Below are 20,773 nucleotides of genomic sequence, written 5' to 3'. Positions count from 1 at the left end.
TGGCAGACACACAGGTCACATTCTTGACGAGGCTCAGTTTTAACACATTGTCCTCTCGTGCTGATGTTGTCCTGTTTCATTTTGTTTCCCTGAACATGGCTTTTTTCAGCCCAACCTGCGTCTCTCAGTCCAGTCACCAGGTGGCGCCTCCTCGGACACAACTGTCCAGTGCTGTGTGTCGTTGCCTGTTTCCCCTCATGCAGAAACAGAACCATTGTCGGCCACAACTAGGGCTTCAGTGATCCATCCAGCAGAACCAGGAACCACAAAGAGGGACCAGCTCTACCTCCTGAACCTCTGCCCCTTGTTGGTCTCCTTAAACATCACATGCTCACAGCCCAGGTGAGATGCTTCTGACGCTGTCTGTTGTTGAACAGTGGCTTAGCACAAGGAATGCGACAGCTGAAACCCATGTCTTGCAATTGATTTAACTTATTTAACTAATTGTTCAGATGTTTGTTTGAGTTTATGTTCTTTGGAAATTGCTGTTGAGTTTAGGTGTTTGTGTTTAGGGGAGATTTGGTGGCTTCGGACGTTATCACGCCATTCAATGGTCATTATCAGTGGTTATCAGCCCATACGTATGAGCCAATAGGTGCCCATCTACCTGCTGGCAGCGGTGAATAGGTGCAGTAGGTCGCTGTCATAAGGTTGATCACGGCTCAGATGATTTAACCAGCAGAGTCAGTGGGGGCGCTGTTGAGCGGTTGTTGTTCAGACGGGAGGATCGAAGTTTTAATTTTGATTTATTAGCGAGCATAACTTAGCAAATAGCTAGCGCTATTGTGTTAGCTAACTGTAACCTGAACCCCCCACCCGTTATCCAGCCCTAACCCCAACCACAATAACCTCTGAAGCTGCTGAACGTAGCAACTTAGCTAGCTGTTAGCTGTTAGCTGTTAGTGAGTAGGTAGAGCAGGCCCCTACTGGCCCATACGAATGCGCTGATAAGTTCTGATCAGCCCATTCGTTATGGGTGATAACATCCGAAGCGGGTGGATTAGTCAGATTCTGTCCTCCAATAATTTCCGCTCAGAGTTTAGATCTATCTACAAAGTAGTAAGTTAGAAAAACACAATAGATCTAATCAATGCTTTGTGGATTTTAAAGTATCTCTGTGGTCTTATCTGATGGAAAACCCTCGCAATAAATGCTCCATGAAGTCAGATTGCATTGAATAACCTTCCTCAAAATCTCCATGTTGTGCAACTGTTCACAAGCGTCACAGTGATAAGTGAGATGATTTATGTCCAGGTGTGACACTAAATCAATGGTTTCCTCCTTAACCCAGAGTTGTCCATCCTTTAAATAATAACTTCTGCCTGGACAGACTCTGGTCAATGAGGAAACCCTGGACCTGCAGTCGACAGCTGTTCTCCAGCTGATGATGCTCATTTATTCTCACAAACCTTGAATCATTTGAGCTATTGGTCACCAGTTACACACACTCAACATCTTATTTATATAACTCCTGCTGGCTCTACTTTTACTGACTCAGTCTTTCACTGCAGCTTCTCTCCCCCATGGTTGATGTCTGACGTCTACATCAAGAGATGAGATGTTTTCAAGCTGCTTTATGCAGCCTGAAAACATGAGCTTCGTCCTGAGTTGCTGTGGTGACTGTGTGTGTATTGATGAGCTGACTCGACATAGATCTGCAAAGTACACCTGTGTAAAAGCAGAAAGTGATTCCTGACACTGACCCAAAGGAAGCATCATCCTCAGCCCTTCCACATTAGCTGTGATTGGTTTTAGCAGTGATGACAGACGTGAGCAAGGACATCAGCAGACATTAGCAAGAGATTCTCCTGCTGTATGGATCACTGGTCACAAGCAGCTGGACGAGGTCAGAAGATGAATAAAGGAGGACTGTGTCCTCAACTACTCTTTAGTTGTTTGACTAGTCAACGCTGCCACTATTACTGCTCACACACTTACTGCAGTTAAGACTCTCACTGTCTGGTTTGGGTAAAATAATAAATGAAATGATGAATCATTTAATTTTCAATTTTAAATGGTGTCCAACAGTAAGAGAGATAAAACAGATGCCTCTTTGCGAAATGAAGCACAGCAGAAAAAAGGTTAATGTTACTTCAGGGGACGTTTGGTTAAACCAGGACCAACGTTCCAGAGTAAACCAATCAGCTGCTTTAATGAAGGAGAGACAGTTGAACCCAGAACGGCGTCGTCCGTGTCCTTCATCTGTCTCCTCCCATGGCCTCTCTGTTTGGCAACAAGCCATGTTTGTGTCACTGACCTTAGTTTTAACCAGGGGATACAATACAGGAGTTTATCTTATAGTGAGAGAAACTGGAAAAAACAAGGTCGTGGACCTCCTCTCGTGGACCACCTCCTCTAGTAGAACTCATGCATTTGTTTGTTTGTTAGTTTGTTTGTTGCCTTTGTCTCAGTGATTTCAAGCATTAGTCCTGTTTCTGTGACAGCAAAGTCCTTTCTTTCAGATTACTAACAGTTCAAGAAAATTAAAGGATCCATTCAAAGTAAGTGAAAGAGATAAATTGTGGACAGTTTGATTGATGTCAGTGAGCAGGTGTGGGGGAGTTACAGTAAAGAAGCTCATACGCTTCAGCTTTCCTGTTTAAATAATATTAAATATCACAGAGAGGAAATGGAACCGGATGGATGGAGGTAGGAGTGCAGGAGCATGACGGGCGGGGCACCAGGGGAACACTGAGGCAAGGAGAGTGTGGCTGATGTCATCGCTGCAAAGTAGCCAATCAGGGAGCAGCAGGGAGGGCATCGTGGGAGGAGGAGAGACACGGCTGAGATGGGTGTGTTTTATGTACCACTGCAGCATCAGGGCAAAACAGGGGAAAGACTCGGCTGACTGGACAGAACAGAAGAAGAGAAGAAGAAAGGAGCAAGTGAAGGAGACGCGACGGAGGAGACACAGCAGCTGCAAAGGTAAGAGGACGAAAACAGGATCCTGGAAGATGTCTTACATAATGTGTGTGTGTGTGTGTGTGTGTGTGTGTGTGTGTGTGTGTGTGTGTGTGTGTGTGTGTGTGTGTGTGTGTGTGTGTGTGTGTGTGTGTGTGTGTGTGTGCGCGTGCGCGTGCGTGTGCAGTCTCCATTCCTCCTCAGTGTCGGGTTCATGGAGCCTCAGATTAATTGTAAATGCTGACTTTCTGTCCATCGTCTGCAGTCACAGAAGTGACCACATGGATCTACACAGATCACGCTGCTCTATTTCTGTTGTTTACAGCTTCATGTGAATCATTTCTTATGCAGGTGCAATAGAAAAAAAGGTGAATGACAGAAAACAGAAAGTTGCATAGTGAGGCAGGGTGAGTCTGTTTAAAGTAGAACCTAAAGGAAGGATCTCATCTCGTCCGCCTCTCCTCTACTCCAGGTTTACTCTGAAATTCCTTCTTTCACTCATGGCGACGTTATTTAGTCCAGACAAACATTTGAGCCCTGTGTTTGTCTGAGATTTTCGCAGTGCAACTGCTTCGGCAGTGGATCGCTTCAAATTAGGCCACAACCTGAGAGAAGGCGCAAGAAGACGACTTAAGGAAGGAAGGTGAAGGAGTAGGGTGGGAAGACGGGGAAGTTTCTCTGAGGGCGAGATGAGAGGCGAGCCTGTGCTGGGACTAGCGTGGGAGGGGGAGGGACCAGCAGCAGGGACGGGCTTCTATTACAGGAGAGCTGATTCTTCTGAGATGAGGGGTTGGAGTTCAGTAGATGAGCCAGGAAGCATCCTCATCCAGCTTCTGACGGGAACCACTGTCTGAACAGAGTTGTAACCAGGGCAACACACACTAAGCTCTGACGCCGGCTGACGGGTGGTTTCCTGTGAGACGGGTAGACGTGTGTTGGTGGACTGTCCCTTAAGGAGGAAGGAGGAGCCTGCTTCCATCACTCAGCATCAGTTCCTTGTCCTGAAGGTCTATAAAGTCAATAAGCAGCAGGCTTTAGTTTGGAGTCAGACTGAAAGGTCTGAGAGGAAGTTCTCAGATGATCAGATTAGCTGTCTCTGTCGTAACCGTCTCTGATCTGGCCTCCCTCTCTCGGGCCTTTCTTTCCCTCCCAATTCCGTCCCTGCCCCTCAAAATGAGGCCTTTGTGTTAAGCTGCCCCTCACTGTATTTTCCACTCCGTCTTCTCCTGCTAGTCTTTCTGTTGGGTGTGGAGGGGCTGCTGTGCTGGCTGTGCTGGTGGCTCCATTAGCTCGGATTAGGGGCTGGAGGAGAGTTTTACCAGCCCCTCAATGTTTGAGGCTTTGCAGCTAATCTAACTTCAGTGGTTTTGTTTTGGGGCTCATGTATTTGAACCATGGCAGGAGTCCATTGATGCAGTGACCATGTACACAGGACCCGGTGTCAGCCAGCTGACTCATGTCTGCACATACATGGGGGCGTTCGGGAGGGTTGGGAAATTAATGGTCTTGTTCCTCAGAGAATTTCCTGTTTTTCTTTGATAAAAACAATCTGCACATCTTTAGTTTTTTACTTTTCCCATACAAACCTGCCACTTCAGTGTATCATCTCTTAAAGCAGCTCTCTGTGTCTTTGTATTTGTATGATGACGTGTGTGTGTGTGTGGTTTCACACATGGCCACCAGTCGTACATACAGGAGCCATGTGTATATTTTTGTGTGTGGGCGTGTGTTGTGTTGTGACAAAGGGAGGTGAACTGAGGAGATGCAGGGAGTGGCACCGGAGAGAAAGCCAGGAAGAGGTGTGGAGGGATGGAGTGGGGGATGGGAGAGAGGAAGGAGGGGCAGCGTGGGGGATGGGGAGTTAAATATTGCACCGTGCTGCTGGAGTCTGGGGGTTACCATGGTGACGGAGAAAGACGGAAGGGGATGGGAGAAAGAAACTGGCTTCATACGCACAGAAGCAATGCAAACCGCTTCAGATTACCTTCAAACACAAACACTCATGGGACTGAGATGCAGCTCAGAGATGAGGCAACGAGACCTAGTATGAGTGAGGAGGAGCCGAGGCTGGGGCCAGTGGAGAGTTAGCACACGTGGATGCTTAAAGTCTTCATCTCTTCACTGCAACCTATAGCAAAAAACATAGTGTTGGGCTGTAACGTTCTTCTATTCCAGCTGCGTTCTGCTCAGACGTTCCACATCCACACTGATGATGTTACCGGCAACAGTGATGTAACATTCAGAAGAAATGATGAATAAATGATGGCTGCCCTGTCATTTTGATTAATCAGCAGAATATCAAAAGAAACAAGGTGAGAAGGAGACGGTTGGTTCTGGATCAGCAGGGTTTCAATGGACGTGACTGGTTGGATCAATGGAAGATTTCGTCTCCGCCTTTAACCCTGTGTTTCCTGAGTGAGGTCGGTCTTAAAAGTGTCTCAGCTGCTTGTGTTTCCCCCTGGGCTCAGTCAAATAGATGAAATAGAGGCTTTTGTCTGTGACCACACCGTCACTAATGGTGACACACGTGATGGCTTTGCTTTGTGTCTGGTGACATCTGGATGCTGATAAAACAGTTGTACTGTGTTGTTTTTACTGTATCAACACTGCAGTACAGTCCAAGCAGAACCGTGTCTGTGGAACCAGGACCATCCCTGTGAGGCTCCATGTGAAGACGTGGCCACCTCACTGCCTGTTTGTGTGTTCTTACTGATGACTGCTCTCAATCGTGTTAGTGACATCAGATGAAAATATAAAATTAAAAAGGGTTTTGGCCACAAGCTTTAAAATTAACGAAGGCTTTGGCTGAAATTGGTGTTGACCCAAAATATTTTTCAAACGTTACCACAACAGTAATAATGGAGTCAGCTGTTAATGTTAATAATATTATTGCAGACACTCATGATCTTTGTCCCATTCGAAGTCAGACAGACGTTTTTAACTCACTGGTGCTTTATTAAAATGACACGGCTGCTACATATTCATGGGGCTCCATGTGAAGGACATCAGCATCCACACAGTGATGAATTATGCATTTAGGTGAATCTGGGTCACACAGACCTGAGGCTGCCCCTTCTCCGCTCCTTTAATCTCACCGTCCACACCTCCTCAATCTTCAGATCGGAATTTATCAATGACTTAATTTTGTGCTCGGCTGCACAACCTCCATCACCTGCACCACCATGCAGGCCTTTGCCTCCCGGGGCAGGTCTCCCTGTGGACCACTCCACCTGCCGCCCCTCAGGCTCCACCTGCATCTGTCTGAGACATTCACAGCTTCATTTAACACTGTCAACAGAAGACGCAATTATGTTTAAAGCCTCTGAATGTTTTCATCTCCTTCAGTCGGTTCATTTGGTTCTGGTGGCAACAGCACAATGAAACACACCATCAGAAGTCTGGTTAAAAGCCCAATGAATAGCTCATACACTGTGTTACATAAATTACTGATAGAATACATGCTGTTGTAAATACACAATGTAATAAATGTAGATGTGTTCCTTCGGCACTGTCTGTGACATCCTCTGGACCATTTGGACCCATGGCACCAGCACCTGCAGGTCTCACTCTAAGAGGTTGGAGTGAGGGAACCAAACTAAGACATTTACTGTCCCTTCACTTTAAAACATATTTGCCTCAGACACCAAAATGAACCTAGCAGCATCATCCTCTCAGTTAATATAAGTACAATAGGTTTAAAGACATGAACCTAAGGGTGAAAACTAGGTATAACCAGCTGCAACCTCAGTTGGTTGCAGAGGTGACACACTGTCCCCAAATCCTGAATGAGCTTTGTTTCATACGAAGCGATGATGGAGACTAAAACAATTTTACATCAGCGTGGGACCAGAACCTACAGCTGCTGAACAGACACCCAGCTCATCCACTAATGAGCCTCGTCCACCTCCTGCCTCCTTCGCTTAGTGCTGCAGCGGAGCTTCATGAATTATTACCAGATCCTGTCACCAGAGTGAGGCATGCTGGGAAATATACATCACTGTTTATGTTCTGTCAAATCACATTTCCTACTGTGGCTGGTTGTTATTCAGTCATTAGTGTGTGTGTGTGTGTGTGTGTGTGTGTGTGTGTGTGTGTGTGTGTGTGTGTGTGTGTGTGTGTGTGTGTGTGGATTGGGGGGGGGGGGGCTACATTAACCAGCTGTCTCCCCTAGCCCCTCACCCCGAGGAGACGGCTGGTTAACTCACTCACCAATGGAAACATTATGGTGCCTTATGTCAACTGTGGTTTTGTCTTCAACCACTTTATGTCGTGGATTGGATTTGTATTTGCTGCATCACTTTTATTTAGGTGGTTGTTTTGTGTCCATGCTGTCAGATCAGGGGTGACCCACACAAACAGACCCAGTTAAGACCTTCTATTGCTTCCAGCCTGTGAAGGTGAGCTGTGTGAGCATCTCACCATCATCCTGGGAAGCTGCAGAGTCAGCGCCTCCACCTTGACTGGGCTGATGTAGATAAGACTGCAGCGTAGAGCGAGTAGAAAGTCAATGTGATGGCTGATGGTGAGATCGACTGGTTTGAGGCAAGTGGTGGGTTAGTGGGGACAAAGGAAATGTCTGATCTATGGGTGTGTGCCGTCACGAGTCAGTGCTCTCTCACACACACACACACACACACACACACACACACACACACACACACACACACACACACACAGTGAGGAACTCCACTGACATAATGTCTTCCTTAGCCCCTTACTCTAACCATCACAACTAAAGGCCGACGTCTAACCTTTGCTCTAATTCGAACCAAAACTCATTTCTCACCTCCCTAAAATCACATCTTAACCCTCAAACAGGCCTTCAAAGAAGTGAGGACCAGCCAAAATGTCCTTACTTTGGTAGGAAAATATGTTTTTTGGTTCTCTTTGATGCAAGTACAAGTGTACACACACACACACACACACACACACACACACACACACACACACACACACACACACACACACACACAATCAGTCTTTGTAATGTCATTAGTACAGATGATGTTTCCTGCTGCTTTGATTTAATCTTGTCTTTATCAAAATGACCTAGACACACCAACCCACACACACACAAACAAACAGATTGATAGATTTGATTGTTGTTTTTTTTAAACCCATGTTAAGTAGGTTGTTTCTTCTTTGCTCTTGCTTCTTCTCTTCCTAGCTTTTCCATCCTCCCTCTTTGTTCTTCGTTTCTCTGTAACCGTTATCATTTTCTCTTCTCACAGACCAGAGGACGACGCCGCCTGCTCACTGCACGTTTCCCTGGAGTGTGTGTGTGTTTGCGGTTGATGATCGTGTGGGTGTCTTGCATCACTTTTGATGCGACACTGAGACATGTGTGTGTCACAGCATTGGAGGATGGGCTCCCCTGCTCTCCCCCTGCTCCTCGTCCTCCTTCTGTCCCTCCTCTCCTCCACACCTCCGTTTGCTCAGGGTGCCATCTCCATCCCCAAAGACTGTGAGTATGTCCACTCACCATGTTTTCATTATTTAGTATTTCTTCTGCTGTTTAGTATTAATTCAGTATACTGTAGTATTAATATGTGAAATAGCAGACTAATCAGTGACTCTAACCTCAGAGAAGAGGCCCAGCACTGCTAGGACCCTGCAGATAATGCTTCTTCCTCATCTCTCTCTGTCTTCACTAAGTGTCTTGTTCCTGGTGTAGTAGATGTGTTGGATAGTTGTTCTCAAGCTCCTTCAGTCTCAAGGAGCTATATTTGAGCTGACTGTCTTGTCTTTGGGCCACAGAGGATTCCATTGTTCCACTGAGTCCTACCTAGGACTCGCCTTCCTTTCTGTGGAGGCTTTCCTTGAAAAGGATTCCTACTTGGAACTGTTCTTTGTGTCTCCATGGCGTCCAACTCTGACCACTATGCTGTAGATCTGAGGCTCAGTGAATCGTGATGTAATGTGACGTGGCGGGACGTTTGTCAGAACGATTGTAGTTGAATCCAGCTTTGGTTTTCTGTTTTCTGTATTCCGTCACATTTTACAGTTTGTTCTATGTTGTTTACTTAATTCTTTATTTATAACATTACAATCTTCCCAATAGCACACAGTTTCCCAGTGACTGAGAACAAGAGCTAATTCTCTGAGAATCCCGTATTCAGTTTAACGTATGTTGTAATAATTCCTGATCAGACATTTGTACATTGAAGGTTTGTTTAATTCTCACTACACCAGAATCAGTTGACGTCCGTAGACAGTGTGTAAATGCCTGTCCACATATCCGCCCTGTCAGAGAGGGGAGCTTAGCAGGCATAGCCACAGTGATCAGAAGGGTAGAGGGACCTTCATCCCTCAGGGTGTGGCTGAGAGAAGACGCAGACGAGGAGGTGAAACAGAGAAGAGATGTAATCTAATCCCAGACGCCAGCGTGTCTGAGTCAGAACCAGGACGGGTCATTGTTTATCATGGAGTCGCCGAATGATGTGTCAGCGTTGAATATGTGTACAGCTTCTTGACCTTGCTTCTCTCTGCTCTGCTTTTACTGCCTGCGTGGACCAAAAGACAAAGTGCATAACAGTAAGTGGCAACCAGTCAACGTGAGGCAACGGTAAACAGACGCAGTCACCAGCTGGTTCCCCCTGCTGTGCAGGCTGGGACGGACGGAGCCGTCCATTACAGGCTCCATTCATGACATATAGTATCCATTATAAACTGATCTGCTGTAATGATACTGTGGCTCATTTACCTGCATTTTCAGGATGGGTGAAAGAAGACAGCCTAGCAAATAAGTTATGACATTACCCAGTAAACTACCACCTGCACGTGTTGGCTATTTGTAGAAGTAGACATGTTTAAAGTTGCTAAAGGTAATGTACGTCATATTTAAACCATTATTTATATCGTTCTTACATCATAAACACAATGACGAGTTAATTAAACGCAGTAGTGAAGTGAAGTGAAGTGAAGCATTGACAGTAACAAATACATAATAAAGTGTGTGTTACAGGACAGAAGCCGTTGGCTACATGCATGTGTGTCACCATGTTGTGTGTGTTCATCCAGTGTTACAGCCTCCAGTTTTCAAAGAGACACCGACTTCACACACAGCCTTTTTCCGAGAGGACTTCCACCTGCCCTGTAATGCCCATGGGAAACCAGCGCCCACGTAAGTCCACGTGCACAGCCGTCAATAACCTTGTGTGTGTGGACAAATACAATCTGTTTGTCCGCTTCCTTCCTGTGCTCTGTCTGTTGCCATGGCGATACATGTCCTTCTGATGAAATTACAGTAATGAGTGGAGTCCCGATTCCTCATTTCAGTCGCTGCCTCTCTGAATCTGCAACTCATTCAGATCTAAGACGAAAAAGCCAGATTACAGATTGACTGGTTGATGAACTCCACCTGGAACCAATAGATTATAGAATCACTGAAATGCAATATAGAGCAAGACAGGTTTATTTTACTGGTATATTAATGTAGTTATATTTATACAGTTATATTGATATATTTCAGAGACTTTTTGTGTTGGTAAAATAAATAAATAAGGATGTCTTATATTTAAGAAAACCTCTATTTATAGGGAAATTGTGATTTAATTTGAATGGGGTGTAAATTTGAGTGGTTGTGCTCTGCAGCTACCGCTGGGTGAAGGACGGCAGCCTGGTGGAGTCAGAGCACACGGGCTCAGGGACACTACAAGCTAAAGAGAAGGAGCCGCTGGAGCTGTACCAGGGCAGCTACCGGTGCTACGCCTCCAACACGCTGGGAACCGCCATCACACAGGCAGTGAAAGTCATCGTGGAGAGTGAGTCGCAATGACGGACGGTGTCTGTTAAACAGCAGCAGCTCAGACATCAAGCACTGACGATACGTCGCTTCATGTTCCAGCTCAGCCCGTTCTTCTAAAGCAGAAGAGGATCAGTAAGACGGCGTACGAGGGGGAGAGCGTCGTCCTGTCGTGTAACCCCCCGCAGAGCTCCACGCCTCCCGACATCCACTGGATGGACAAAAGTGAGGACGCCCCTGGCTTTTGTGTCTCTTGTCTTGTCCTTTTCTCCTTCTCTCGTCTTGACTGCTGCTGTTTTGTCACAGGGATGGACCACATCAAGGAGAGCGACAGAGTGATGGTCGGCCTCGATGGCAAGTTGTACTTTGCTAATCTGGTGACGAATGACAGCAAAGCAGACTACATCTGCAACGCTCAGTATTCAGAGGCCAGGACGATTCTCCCCGACACCGTCGTGTCCCTCAGAGTCGTACCCAGTGAGTTCACATACAAACACAAGAGCTGGGACAGCGAATCCTTGCGATCCGACACCATGAATCCAGACAGCTTCTTCTTGTCTAATGGCCATGTTTTGCTCAAGGGCAGGGGTGGGCAAACTGGTCCTCGAGGGCCGCTGCTGCTGGTTTTCCAACTCTACGTGCAGGTTACCTGTTACCAGTTACCTGCTTACCTCAAACAGGTGTGCTCAGCCAATGAGCAGCTGAAAAAGTTAAGTGACACACCTGATGATGGTGATCAACAGGGAGAGTTGGAAAACCAGCAGGGACACCGGCCCTCCAGGACCAGGGATTGGCCACCGCTGATCTAGGGCCAGTTAACACAAAGCACAGATGTTCCCTGTTTGATCATTGGTGAATCAGAACATGTGACTGAAAGAAGATGATGCAGGTAAAGGATGTGGAAATTTTTAAAACCTCTAGTGTCGGATGCTTCATGTGTACATCAGCTTATACGGGTGTTTCAGTATCATTGACTAAATCATTGTGTTTAATTAAAACAATATAAACAATAAAAAACAATAGAAGCCACAGTCACTGCGTCCTACAGGTCAGGAGAAGGTTTTATTTTGATTTGTGTGATACAGACTGGGTGTACTAGATTTTAACCTTCCTCTCTCTCTCTCTCTCTCTCTCTCTCTCTTTCTGTGTCTCCTCAGGTAATGATGTCGTTCATGGTAAACCACCCCACCTGTTACACCCCTCTGGCTCCCACACTGCAGTGCTGGCCCTTAGGGGCCAGAGCGTTACCCTTGAATGCATCCCCAAAGGCCTGTAAGGATCAGTGTGTGTGTGTGTGTGTGTGTGTAAGGAGCCCACATGCTGCAGGGTGTGATACACATTGTGTTGTGACTCGCTCCTCCTATAACATCATTATCATTTTTGATGTTTTTTTAAAGATGGCGCTGCCTTCACCGCCTTTGGGCACTGATTCTGACTTACCAGCCGTTCACTTACAGCCCAATATTCTCAGACTATGACATCAACCATTGAACACAGTGTGTGTGTGTGTGTGTGTGTGTGTGTGTGTGTGTGTGTGTGTGTGTGTGTGTGTGTGTGTGTGTGTGTGTGTGTGTGTGTGTGTGTGTGTGTGTGTGTGTGTGTGTGTGCCATTGACTCCAGACGTTCACAGCATAGTTCGGTGCTGGGTGATAAACAAGTGTTTCCATAAGATGAGTGGTGGCCGTGTTGTCTCCCTTCACTTTCAGCATTGTCTCCCTGTCCCCAGACCCACTCCAAGCGTAGAATGGAAGAAGAAGGACGGCAGCCTGGCCGAGACGGGCGGGAGGCCAGAGAGATACGGCCGCAGGCTTCTGTTCGGCAACGTCACTCAGGGCGACGACGGCGAGTACGAGTGTCGAGCCTTCAACAGCCACGGCTCCATCACACACTCCTTCACCGTCTCCGTGGAAGGTAGGAGCCTGACGCCGTCGCATCAGCTGCAGCAGCTGAAGCAGCAGTAAAACGGTCCCCCTGTTGTTCCCAGCGGCTCCGTACTGGGTCAAGGAGCCCCAGAACCTGCTCTACTCGCCAGGGGAGACTGTGCGACTGGAGTGTCAGGCTGAGGGCATCCCCACCCCCACGGTCACGTGGGGCATTAACGGCCAGCTGCTCTCAGGTACCACAGTATGTTCATGTCCACACGTCAGTCTCCATAAGCTGCAGCTGTGGGTTGAACCCGGTCAGAGCCTGAAACAGCTGCTGTCCGTCGGTAAGTGTCCCCATGTTTAAGCTCTGTCCCTCCAACACTCAGAGGTGGATGCTGATCCCCGGCGGAGCGTGTCCGGCGGCGTCCTGATTCTGAAAGATGTGGAGTTTGCTGACACCGCTGTGTATCAGTGTGAGGCTTCCAACAAACATGGCTCCATCCTCCTCAACACCCACCTCTACGTGGCCGGTAGGTGAACGCCGAGTGCGTGGCTCTGCTCTCTGCTTCTGCTGTGGCTGAAATAACAGGGGTGTCTGTGTGTGTGCTGTCAGCGCTGCCTCCTCAGATCCTGACGTCCGACGCGCTCGTGTACAGGGTCATTGAAGGTGGAAGCGTGAAGCTCCAGTGTGAGTCCTTTGGCTCTCCACGGCCCCACATCACATGGTGAGGCTCACCCACCACATGTCACATCATCAACGCAAAGAAGCGCAGATGTTTTGTGTGTAGTTTGATTGTACGCCTTTACTGAGAACTCACACACACACACACACACACACACACACACACACACACACACACACACATACACACACACACACGTCACTGAATGTCTATTTGGACCCAAAGAGAACCCACTAAACCTCATGTGCCTGTTTAGGGAGAGTGAGAGCCTGGACTCTGTGCTGTCGGACCCTCGTATCTCCCTGCTGACCAACGGGACCATTGAACTGTCAGAAGTCACTCACGAGGACAGCGGACAGTACACATGCTCTGTCAAACACAGTAACATCTCCATCGTTGCTCACCTGGAAGTCTTCAGTAAGTCTCACACAGGGGTCAGGTCCACATCAGGCAGTGAGTGTGCGCTCATCACCAGCCGTTTTCCTTCTCGCCTCAGATCGGACAGTGATACTGAAAGGCCCAGAGAATGTGTTCGTCGTCAGTGGGAGCCCTGCTCTACTGGACTGTCACTTCCACAAAGACCATCATCTGCACAGTTACCAGGTTGTGTGGAAGAAAGATGGACACAAACTGCAGGAGTCACCACGTGACAAGTAAGAACAAAGAGAAGCTGTCACAGTTAGAGGATCAGTCAGAGATGAGCTCAGCTCAACACGATGTCATTAACATTTACAATCATTTGATACAAATAATGAAGGCAGAGATCCTCTGGTAAAGATCTTATAGTTGTTATGCTAAAATGAAGTTAGTGTAATGAGCTGGGACGAGCAGAATGAAGCATTAGTCTGGGTGGGAAACTCGACACATCCATCCACAGTAGACTTGAGTCTAGAATGAAGCCTCCAGATAATGTCACCTTCATCGTGTTCGTGTGTAGATACACCGTCTTTGACAACGGCACCTTAAAAGTGACTCAGACTCAACCTGACGACACCGCATCCTATTCCTGTGAGGTCATCACGGACCTGGACCATGTGGAGGCCGTGGGCTCCATCACTGTAGCAGGTGTGTGTGTGTGTGTGTGTGTGTGTGTGTGTGTGTGTGTGTGTGTGTGTGTGTGTGTGTGTGTGTGTGTGTGTGTGTGTGTGTGTGTGTGTGTGTGTGTGACACTAACACCTCTCTGTCGGGTTCTCAGCGAAGCCAGAGGCTCCCAGGTCTCTGGCTCTGTCTGAGGTCAGGGACCACAGCCTCACTCTGAGCTGGACCCCCGGTGACTCAAACAACAGCCCCATCACAGGTACCGGACTCATCACACAGATCCGAGGCGTGGCTTCTGTGGGGCTTCCCGCTCACAGACATTCTTTCCCTGTCAGAGTTCATCGTGGAGGCTCTGGAGGAGCACCACGCCGAGGAAGGCAGGTGGAGGTGGAAGGAGTGGAAGACGGTGCCTGGGGACTTCACCCACCTGCAGCTCACCCTTCACCCATTCTGCAGCTACAGCTTTCAGGTCATTGCTGTCAATGAACTGGGCCGAAGTGTCCCGAGCGTGTCATCAGAACGCTACAGCACGCCCCCAGCCGGTCAGTGTGGTGCCAGCAGGAATGAACAATCTTCTAATCTTAAATCTACGTTTTTTATTCAACTGTTTTTTCTGTCCTGCTCTAGTTCCAAACCACAATCCAACCGGCGTCCGCACTGTGTCCACAGACCCAAACACTCTGAGCATCACATGGAACGTGAGTACTCGACTGATTCATCGTCAGAGTCGGCAGATCAGGAGAAGCGCTTTTCATGACGTCACACGATACATTTTTATTTTTAAATGATTAAATATTGAATCATAGTATTTCAGATATTGACAAACTTCACACTTGAAGATTTGTGGACTTTGTTATTAGTAATTCCTGTGACTATCATTGTTTAAACTGAGCAGATGAATGAAGCTGCTGCGTCTCTGCTTCATTGTTACATTTGCAAAGTTTCCATTGTAGGACTTTAGTTGTAAAGGGTAAAGAAGGATATGACTTTATTTATCCCACGATGGGGAAATTCTTTAGTTCCCAGCAGCCATAGACAACCGACAAAACAACAGCCAAAACAGGACAAGAGCGATAACAAGCAGTATTAACTACGCAAAGGCAAGCAGTGCAGTAAGAAGATTACCTGAACACTGATGCAGGGAAGCCTTTTTAAATTCGGGCCTTGCTTTGTGTGTCTTGACAGGAGATGAACGCAAGTTCACATAACGGTCATGGCTTCAAGTATAAGGTGCTGTGGCGAAAGGCCGGGCAGCCAAACGCGCAGTGGAACCAGGGCTTCGCCAAGTCCCCCCCGTTCTTTGTGAATGACACCGGAACATTCACGCCGTTTGAAATCAAAGTCCAGGCTGTCAACTCAGTTGGAGAGGGACCCGAAGCGGACCCTGAGGTCGGACACTCCGGAGAAGACAGTATGTGGCTCACAGAACTGGTTCTGGACCGCTGTTCCTACGCGTCTACAAATAACTGACTGAGAAATGTGAATCTGCTGCTGAACAAACACATTTAACACAGACTCTGAGCCGATCCTCAGACTCAGTGATGATGCTCTATGACTGTTCCCTCCCTGATATAAAGGCCAGTCACACGCTACACAGCTCTACAATGAATCACGCACTGTTCTGCAGTCATTTCAGATACAATGTGTCTTTCTTTGGAGCGATGACTTGACAGGAATGTTTTTTGTGTTGTGATCTGACTCATGGTGGACAACAGGCCTCGGCTGTCGGCTTTCAGTCTCGCTGTAGTTACTGCTCTGAGGAGCTGAATTATGATGGGGAAGGAGCCCGTCCTGTTGTTCTCACCATGCGGGTTTGGCTTCTGTGACATCGTCTGACACGTGGAGCTGCTGGCCCGGTTCTCAGCCGGCTGCTCCGTTTGGCTGCTCCCCTTTCATTCTCTCCATCCTGTGTCTTGTTTTCAGAGCCTGAGGAGGCTCCCACCGGAGTTGAGACAAAAGTGACGAACAATACGGTGCGGGTCCAGTGGAACGAAGCCCGTAACGTGCGAGGTCTGCTGCTGGGATACAAGGTGCCCGTGACACTCCTCATCAGCCATCAGGCTGTGGAGACTCTGACCAAGAGCACACGTTTAGGATGTGATTACTACAATAGGAAACTACAGTTTTCCTGCATTGAGTGGGTGATGAAAAGCTGGTGGAGAATCAGAAACTAAAGTTTAAACCATAGTTTATTTAGTTAAACCCTAGTGAATAAATGTTAGCCATGCTGAGATGCTAAATAACCTGGTTTGCGTTCGTATCCACTCTAGATCTACATCAGGAGGTTGGGTTCCCAGGGAGAACGGCTTCGCAGGTCTCTTGGAAAGCACCACCACAAGGAAGAACACAGGGAAAGGCTGGAGCGAGGAAAGGACAGACACCGAGGGCTTCGGGAGGTGGTGGTCAGTGGCAAAGACACGTGGGTGGAGGTGACGGACCTGAAGTTTTACTCCCAGTACGAGCTGGTTGTCACTGCCTTCAACAGCAAAGGGGAGGGTCCCGCCTCCCCCGAACATCGCTTCAGCACTCCAGAGGGAGGTGGGCTCACGTCACGCCCCGCAGACCCCCTGGGGTTTATTTATCTCTGTTATTATTATTTGAAGCTGCACGTGTGTGACCTCCTTAAGTCTGTGTGCTTGTGCAGCTCCTGGTCCTCCTGCTTCACTGACGTTTGACAGCCCAACAGAGAAAACACTAACCCTTTACTGGAGCCTTCCACTGGAAACCAACGGCGTCCTGCTGGGATACGTGGTGCAGTATCAGCAGGGTAGGACTTCAATGCTCGACATTAAAAGTGAAAGGAAAGAATAAACCTCTGCTACTGAATAAAGACTAAAAAACATACATGCAGCAAAACAAAAAAAGAAAAGAAAAATTAAGAACTGGTTTTTACTATTGTTTTATTTATTATCCCTTTAGCCAAGTGATGAGTGGTGTCTGTGTGTCCTCTGCAGAGTTGCAGAGCAAAGACGGTCTGCTGCAGATTATCTCCATAGACGACCCCAGCGTGACTCACACCACGCTGGAACATCTGGACCCCAGCACCTACTACACCTTCCAAGTGATCGCACGCACAGCCGAGGGCAACGGGCCGCCCGCCACGCTGAGGGGGGCCACGCTGCTCGATGGGGGTGAGAGTCGCCCACATCCATGTGCCTGTGTGCTATTTGTGTTATTATTGTTATTATTATTTTTTTTCTTATTATTGTGGTTGTCCTTTCAGTTCCTCCGTCAAACATCACCATAGACCCCAGTAACACGTCATTCAACCTGAGCTGGGTGCCGGAGGAGCGGTACAGGAACCACGGCTTCCACATCCGCTACTTGAGAAAGAATGGTATGCAAAGAGTCTGAACCACGAGGTTAAATCTTTAAACGTGGAAAAGGTTCAAAGCTTGTAGAAAATGAGAAAGCACAGAAGAAAACAGAGACAGAACCAAGACGAAGTGAGGAAATGTTGCAGTCAATACTAATTAGATGCTTCGTGTGCCTTGTTTCACCTGCTGCAGCTGGAGGCGAGTGGCAGGAGTCTGAATTGGTAAACTCCACGCAGGGCTCGTACCTGCTGACCGGCCTCCAGCCGGGCTCTCAGTACCGCCTTGTGGTCATGCATGGAAACGCCACTCAGTGGGAGGGAGTGGCCTGGACCCGAGAGCCAAGTAAGAGAGATGAGACACGAGCAGCCGCGCACCTGCAGCACATCTGTCTGTGACCACAACCATCCCTTGCTTTGTTCCAGCGCCGTCCGAGATGACCAATCGATTCTCCACCCAAGGCTGGTTGATAGGACTCATCAGCGCCATCTTGCTGCTGGTGTTAATTCTGCTCATCCTCTGCCTCATCAAACGCAGCAAAGGCGGAAAATATGCAGGTAAGACAGTGTTTGCTTCATGCAACACACATACACGCGCACATGCACACACGCGCGCACACGCACACATGCCGTAGTCGAGAGTCTGACGGAAGCGTTTCCTCCTTCACAGTGAAGAACAAGGAGGACAAAGAGGTGGATTCTGAAGTCCGGCCAATGAAGGACGAGACGTTTGGAGAGTACAGGTGAGTGTCATCCAATCAACAGACGCGTTATAGAACTAGACTACACAGAAACTACAGCTGTGGGGCGTCGTTTCCTCTGGTTCACCACCTTATTCTAGTGTGTGTGATCACCTTCTTACCTCGCTCCTCCTCTTCCTTCTCCCCTCATGCTTCCAGATCTCTGGAGAGGTAGGAAGCTCACAGCCCCGTTAGCGGTTCCATACACGTTGCCACGGTAACCACATCCGTTGTTTGTTGTTCTGCCGCCAGCGACGGGGATGAGAAGCGCTCCGACAGCCAGCCGTCCCTGTGCCCCGACAGCAAGCTGGGCAGCGACGACTCTCTGGCCGAGTACGGAGACAGCGTGGACATCCAGTTCAACGAGGACGGCTCCTTCATCGGCCAGTACAGCGGCCGCGCGCCCGTCCCTCAGGGCAACGAGAGCTCCGGGCCCACCTCCCCTGTGAGCGCCGCCCCCCCGCCCCCGATGGCCCCGTCCATGTCCAGCGTGCTGAACCGGCCCAGCTAGACACTGTCTGTAGTCACACCAAGACTGTAACCTTCTACTAACACGTCACACACTGTCTATAGGTACATTCCTCCGCTGTTTACAGCAGGCCTCATGTTTTCTAATCCAAGTTTACACACACACACACACACACACACACACAATCAAATACACTTTTCTATGAGAAACAAAGCGAGTGAGGAGGAAGATGCTGATGTGATGAAGGAGTGAGATACGAAAAGGAGAAACACAGGGAGTCACTGCATCATATCAGGCTCTGTCCACATTCAGACTCTGGTCTTTTCATCATGAGACATTTTGCTTTTTCCCCAGTCTGCATTGAAGGACAGCATCACTGTCCCTCCAAGCTGCTCCTCATCGGAGCCGTCTCCTTCCTGTCCATCAGTCATCCCGTTCTCCTCACACACATTTCCTCACTGTCCTGTTTAATGTGCTTCTCCGTGCCATCGATCATGCCACCACCTTCATGAGGCCTTGTTATGTCTCTGGTTTTGCGTTGAAACCCTGAGCTGTGAACTCCACAGTTCCTGAGCCTGGTAACATGGGAGAGTCTGCCGTTCGTTTCTAAGCAGATCTCTGCAGTGAAAAGCCAAAGAGCTGCCTCTCGACCAGAAACGGGCCTACAAACCAGAAGGCTAACGCTAGCGTGGACCATCACTCTGGACCCGACGTGTCTCGAGGCCCCAGTCAGGTTTGTTGTGTTTCATGGAGGTGAATGTGAGTTAGCGCTTAGCTTGAGTCGGTTTGTTTAAACCATCACATCATCAGACAGAAGACACTTCTATGCACACACATACATCTACAACGAGCACGGTCCTCTGTAGCAAAACCGTGAGGCGAGGGAGACGACTGAGCTGACATATCGTTCTCTGAATGTAAATACAACCTAGAGATCGAGACTTTTTATTTCCATTGCTTCTTTTATAAAATGATCAACTTGTGTTTTTTATTGATATTTAATTTTTTGCTTTTATATCACAACGTCCCCCATGGTTTCCCCCTTGTGTCATTTAGTAGCCCAGAAACTTTACCAGGACAGGAGCAGTGACCCGTCCGTTATCAGTAGCAGAGGCAGCAGAGGCAGGATCACGTCCAGTGAACACTTCTGCCTCTTTCAGGCAGAGCTGCAGCGTCTGCCTGCTCAGAGGGGTTATCCTGTTGCCGTTAGGTCACAGAAGATATGCGACATTAAAGATTGTTGTTTACGTTTGCGGAGTAGAGAGAGGCTGAACAGACAAGCCTGCGACCGTCCCGCGCTGAGCTGCCGTCACCTGTGCAAACCAACATGTGACGTCATGTAGCTGTGGCTCAGCGACGAATCACGCATTCACTGTCAGTTCCTTTAAGAGAAATGATGTCCAGCTGTTTATAATCCCTCATCCTAAACCCCAAGAGTAGAGTGTTTACTGAGGAAGCTCCACTTCAGAACATTCCACTACTTAAGCTGCATTTAGGGACGCTGACCTTCCTGAACCTGCTTCCTGCTGCCCTTTAACAAAATCACCGTCTCTGCCTCTGTCCCCCTCCCGTCTGTTTCTGTTTTACCACTGATGCTGCCTGCCTGTCTGTCTGTCTGTCTGTCTGTCTGTCTGTCTGTCTGTATCGCAGCCTTATTTTATACGTATACATAAACAATAAAAGTAAGTATAAATAACAATACTGCTAATGATAACAGTGCTTTTATCGGTGACGGTTTGTCATCAGCAGCGATGAAATGCTTCAGCGTGACAGGATGTAACTGGGACATTACACTGGACACACACACAGAGGAGGGTGTGTGTGTGGGGGGGGGGCTACTATACTGAGGTGTGCTGATATTGTACCTGCTTGTTGCATTGTGCGCTGTACTGTACTGTATCTGACTAACTAACCCAGACTGTCCACTAACAAATAAACATGGCCTACGCATCTCCTGTCTCTGCTCTTGGCGTCATTACGTGTTGCCAGATCGCACCCTGCAGATTTGAATGAACTGAGT

General features: G+C 48.1%; 1 protein-coding gene across 4 annotated transcripts; it reads left to right on the top strand.

Annotated features, from left to right (window-relative positions):
- The first annotated feature begins 173 nt into the window (after positions 1-173).
- On the top strand, positions 174-20,705 carry LOC114858805 (neural cell adhesion molecule L1.1-like). Of its 4 annotated transcripts, XM_029156409.3 has the most exons (30): positions 174-342; positions 2,816-2,925; positions 8,133-8,365; positions 9,421-9,435; positions 9,922-10,024; positions 10,495-10,664; positions 10,748-10,870; positions 10,952-11,122; positions 11,803-11,917; positions 12,372-12,556; positions 12,630-12,761; positions 12,897-13,040; positions 13,124-13,235; positions 13,450-13,610; positions 13,690-13,846; positions 14,131-14,258; positions 14,389-14,490; positions 14,567-14,773; positions 14,859-14,929; positions 15,417-15,642; positions 16,155-16,261; positions 16,502-16,769; positions 16,876-16,998; positions 17,186-17,362; positions 17,455-17,568; positions 17,741-17,890; positions 17,971-18,102; positions 18,215-18,287; positions 18,444-18,455; positions 18,537-20,705. In XM_029156409.3, exons 3-30 carry the CDS (start codon positions 8,242-8,244, stop codon positions 18,793-18,795), a joined length of 3,861 nt encoding a protein of 1,286 aa, XP_029012242.1. In that variant the 5' UTR covers positions 174-342; positions 2,816-2,925; positions 8,133-8,241; the 3' UTR covers positions 18,796-20,705. The 4 variants fall into 4 exon arrangements, with proteins under 4 accessions (XP_029012242.1, XP_055366324.1, XP_029012244.1 ...); XM_055510349.1 differs by lacking the exon at positions 174-342 and having other exon boundaries at positions 2,760-2,925; XM_029156411.3 differs by lacking the exons at positions 174-342; positions 9,421-9,435 and having other exon boundaries at positions 2,760-2,925.
- Positions 20,706-20,773: the final 68 nt, after the last annotated feature.

This window comes from Betta splendens, chromosome 7, assembly GCF_900634795.4.
Source record: "Betta splendens chromosome 7, fBetSpl5.4, whole genome shotgun sequence".
Taxonomy (NCBI): domain Eukaryota; kingdom Metazoa; phylum Chordata; class Actinopteri; order Anabantiformes; family Osphronemidae; genus Betta; species Betta splendens.
This window is presented reverse-complemented; position numbering and strand designations above follow the sequence as displayed.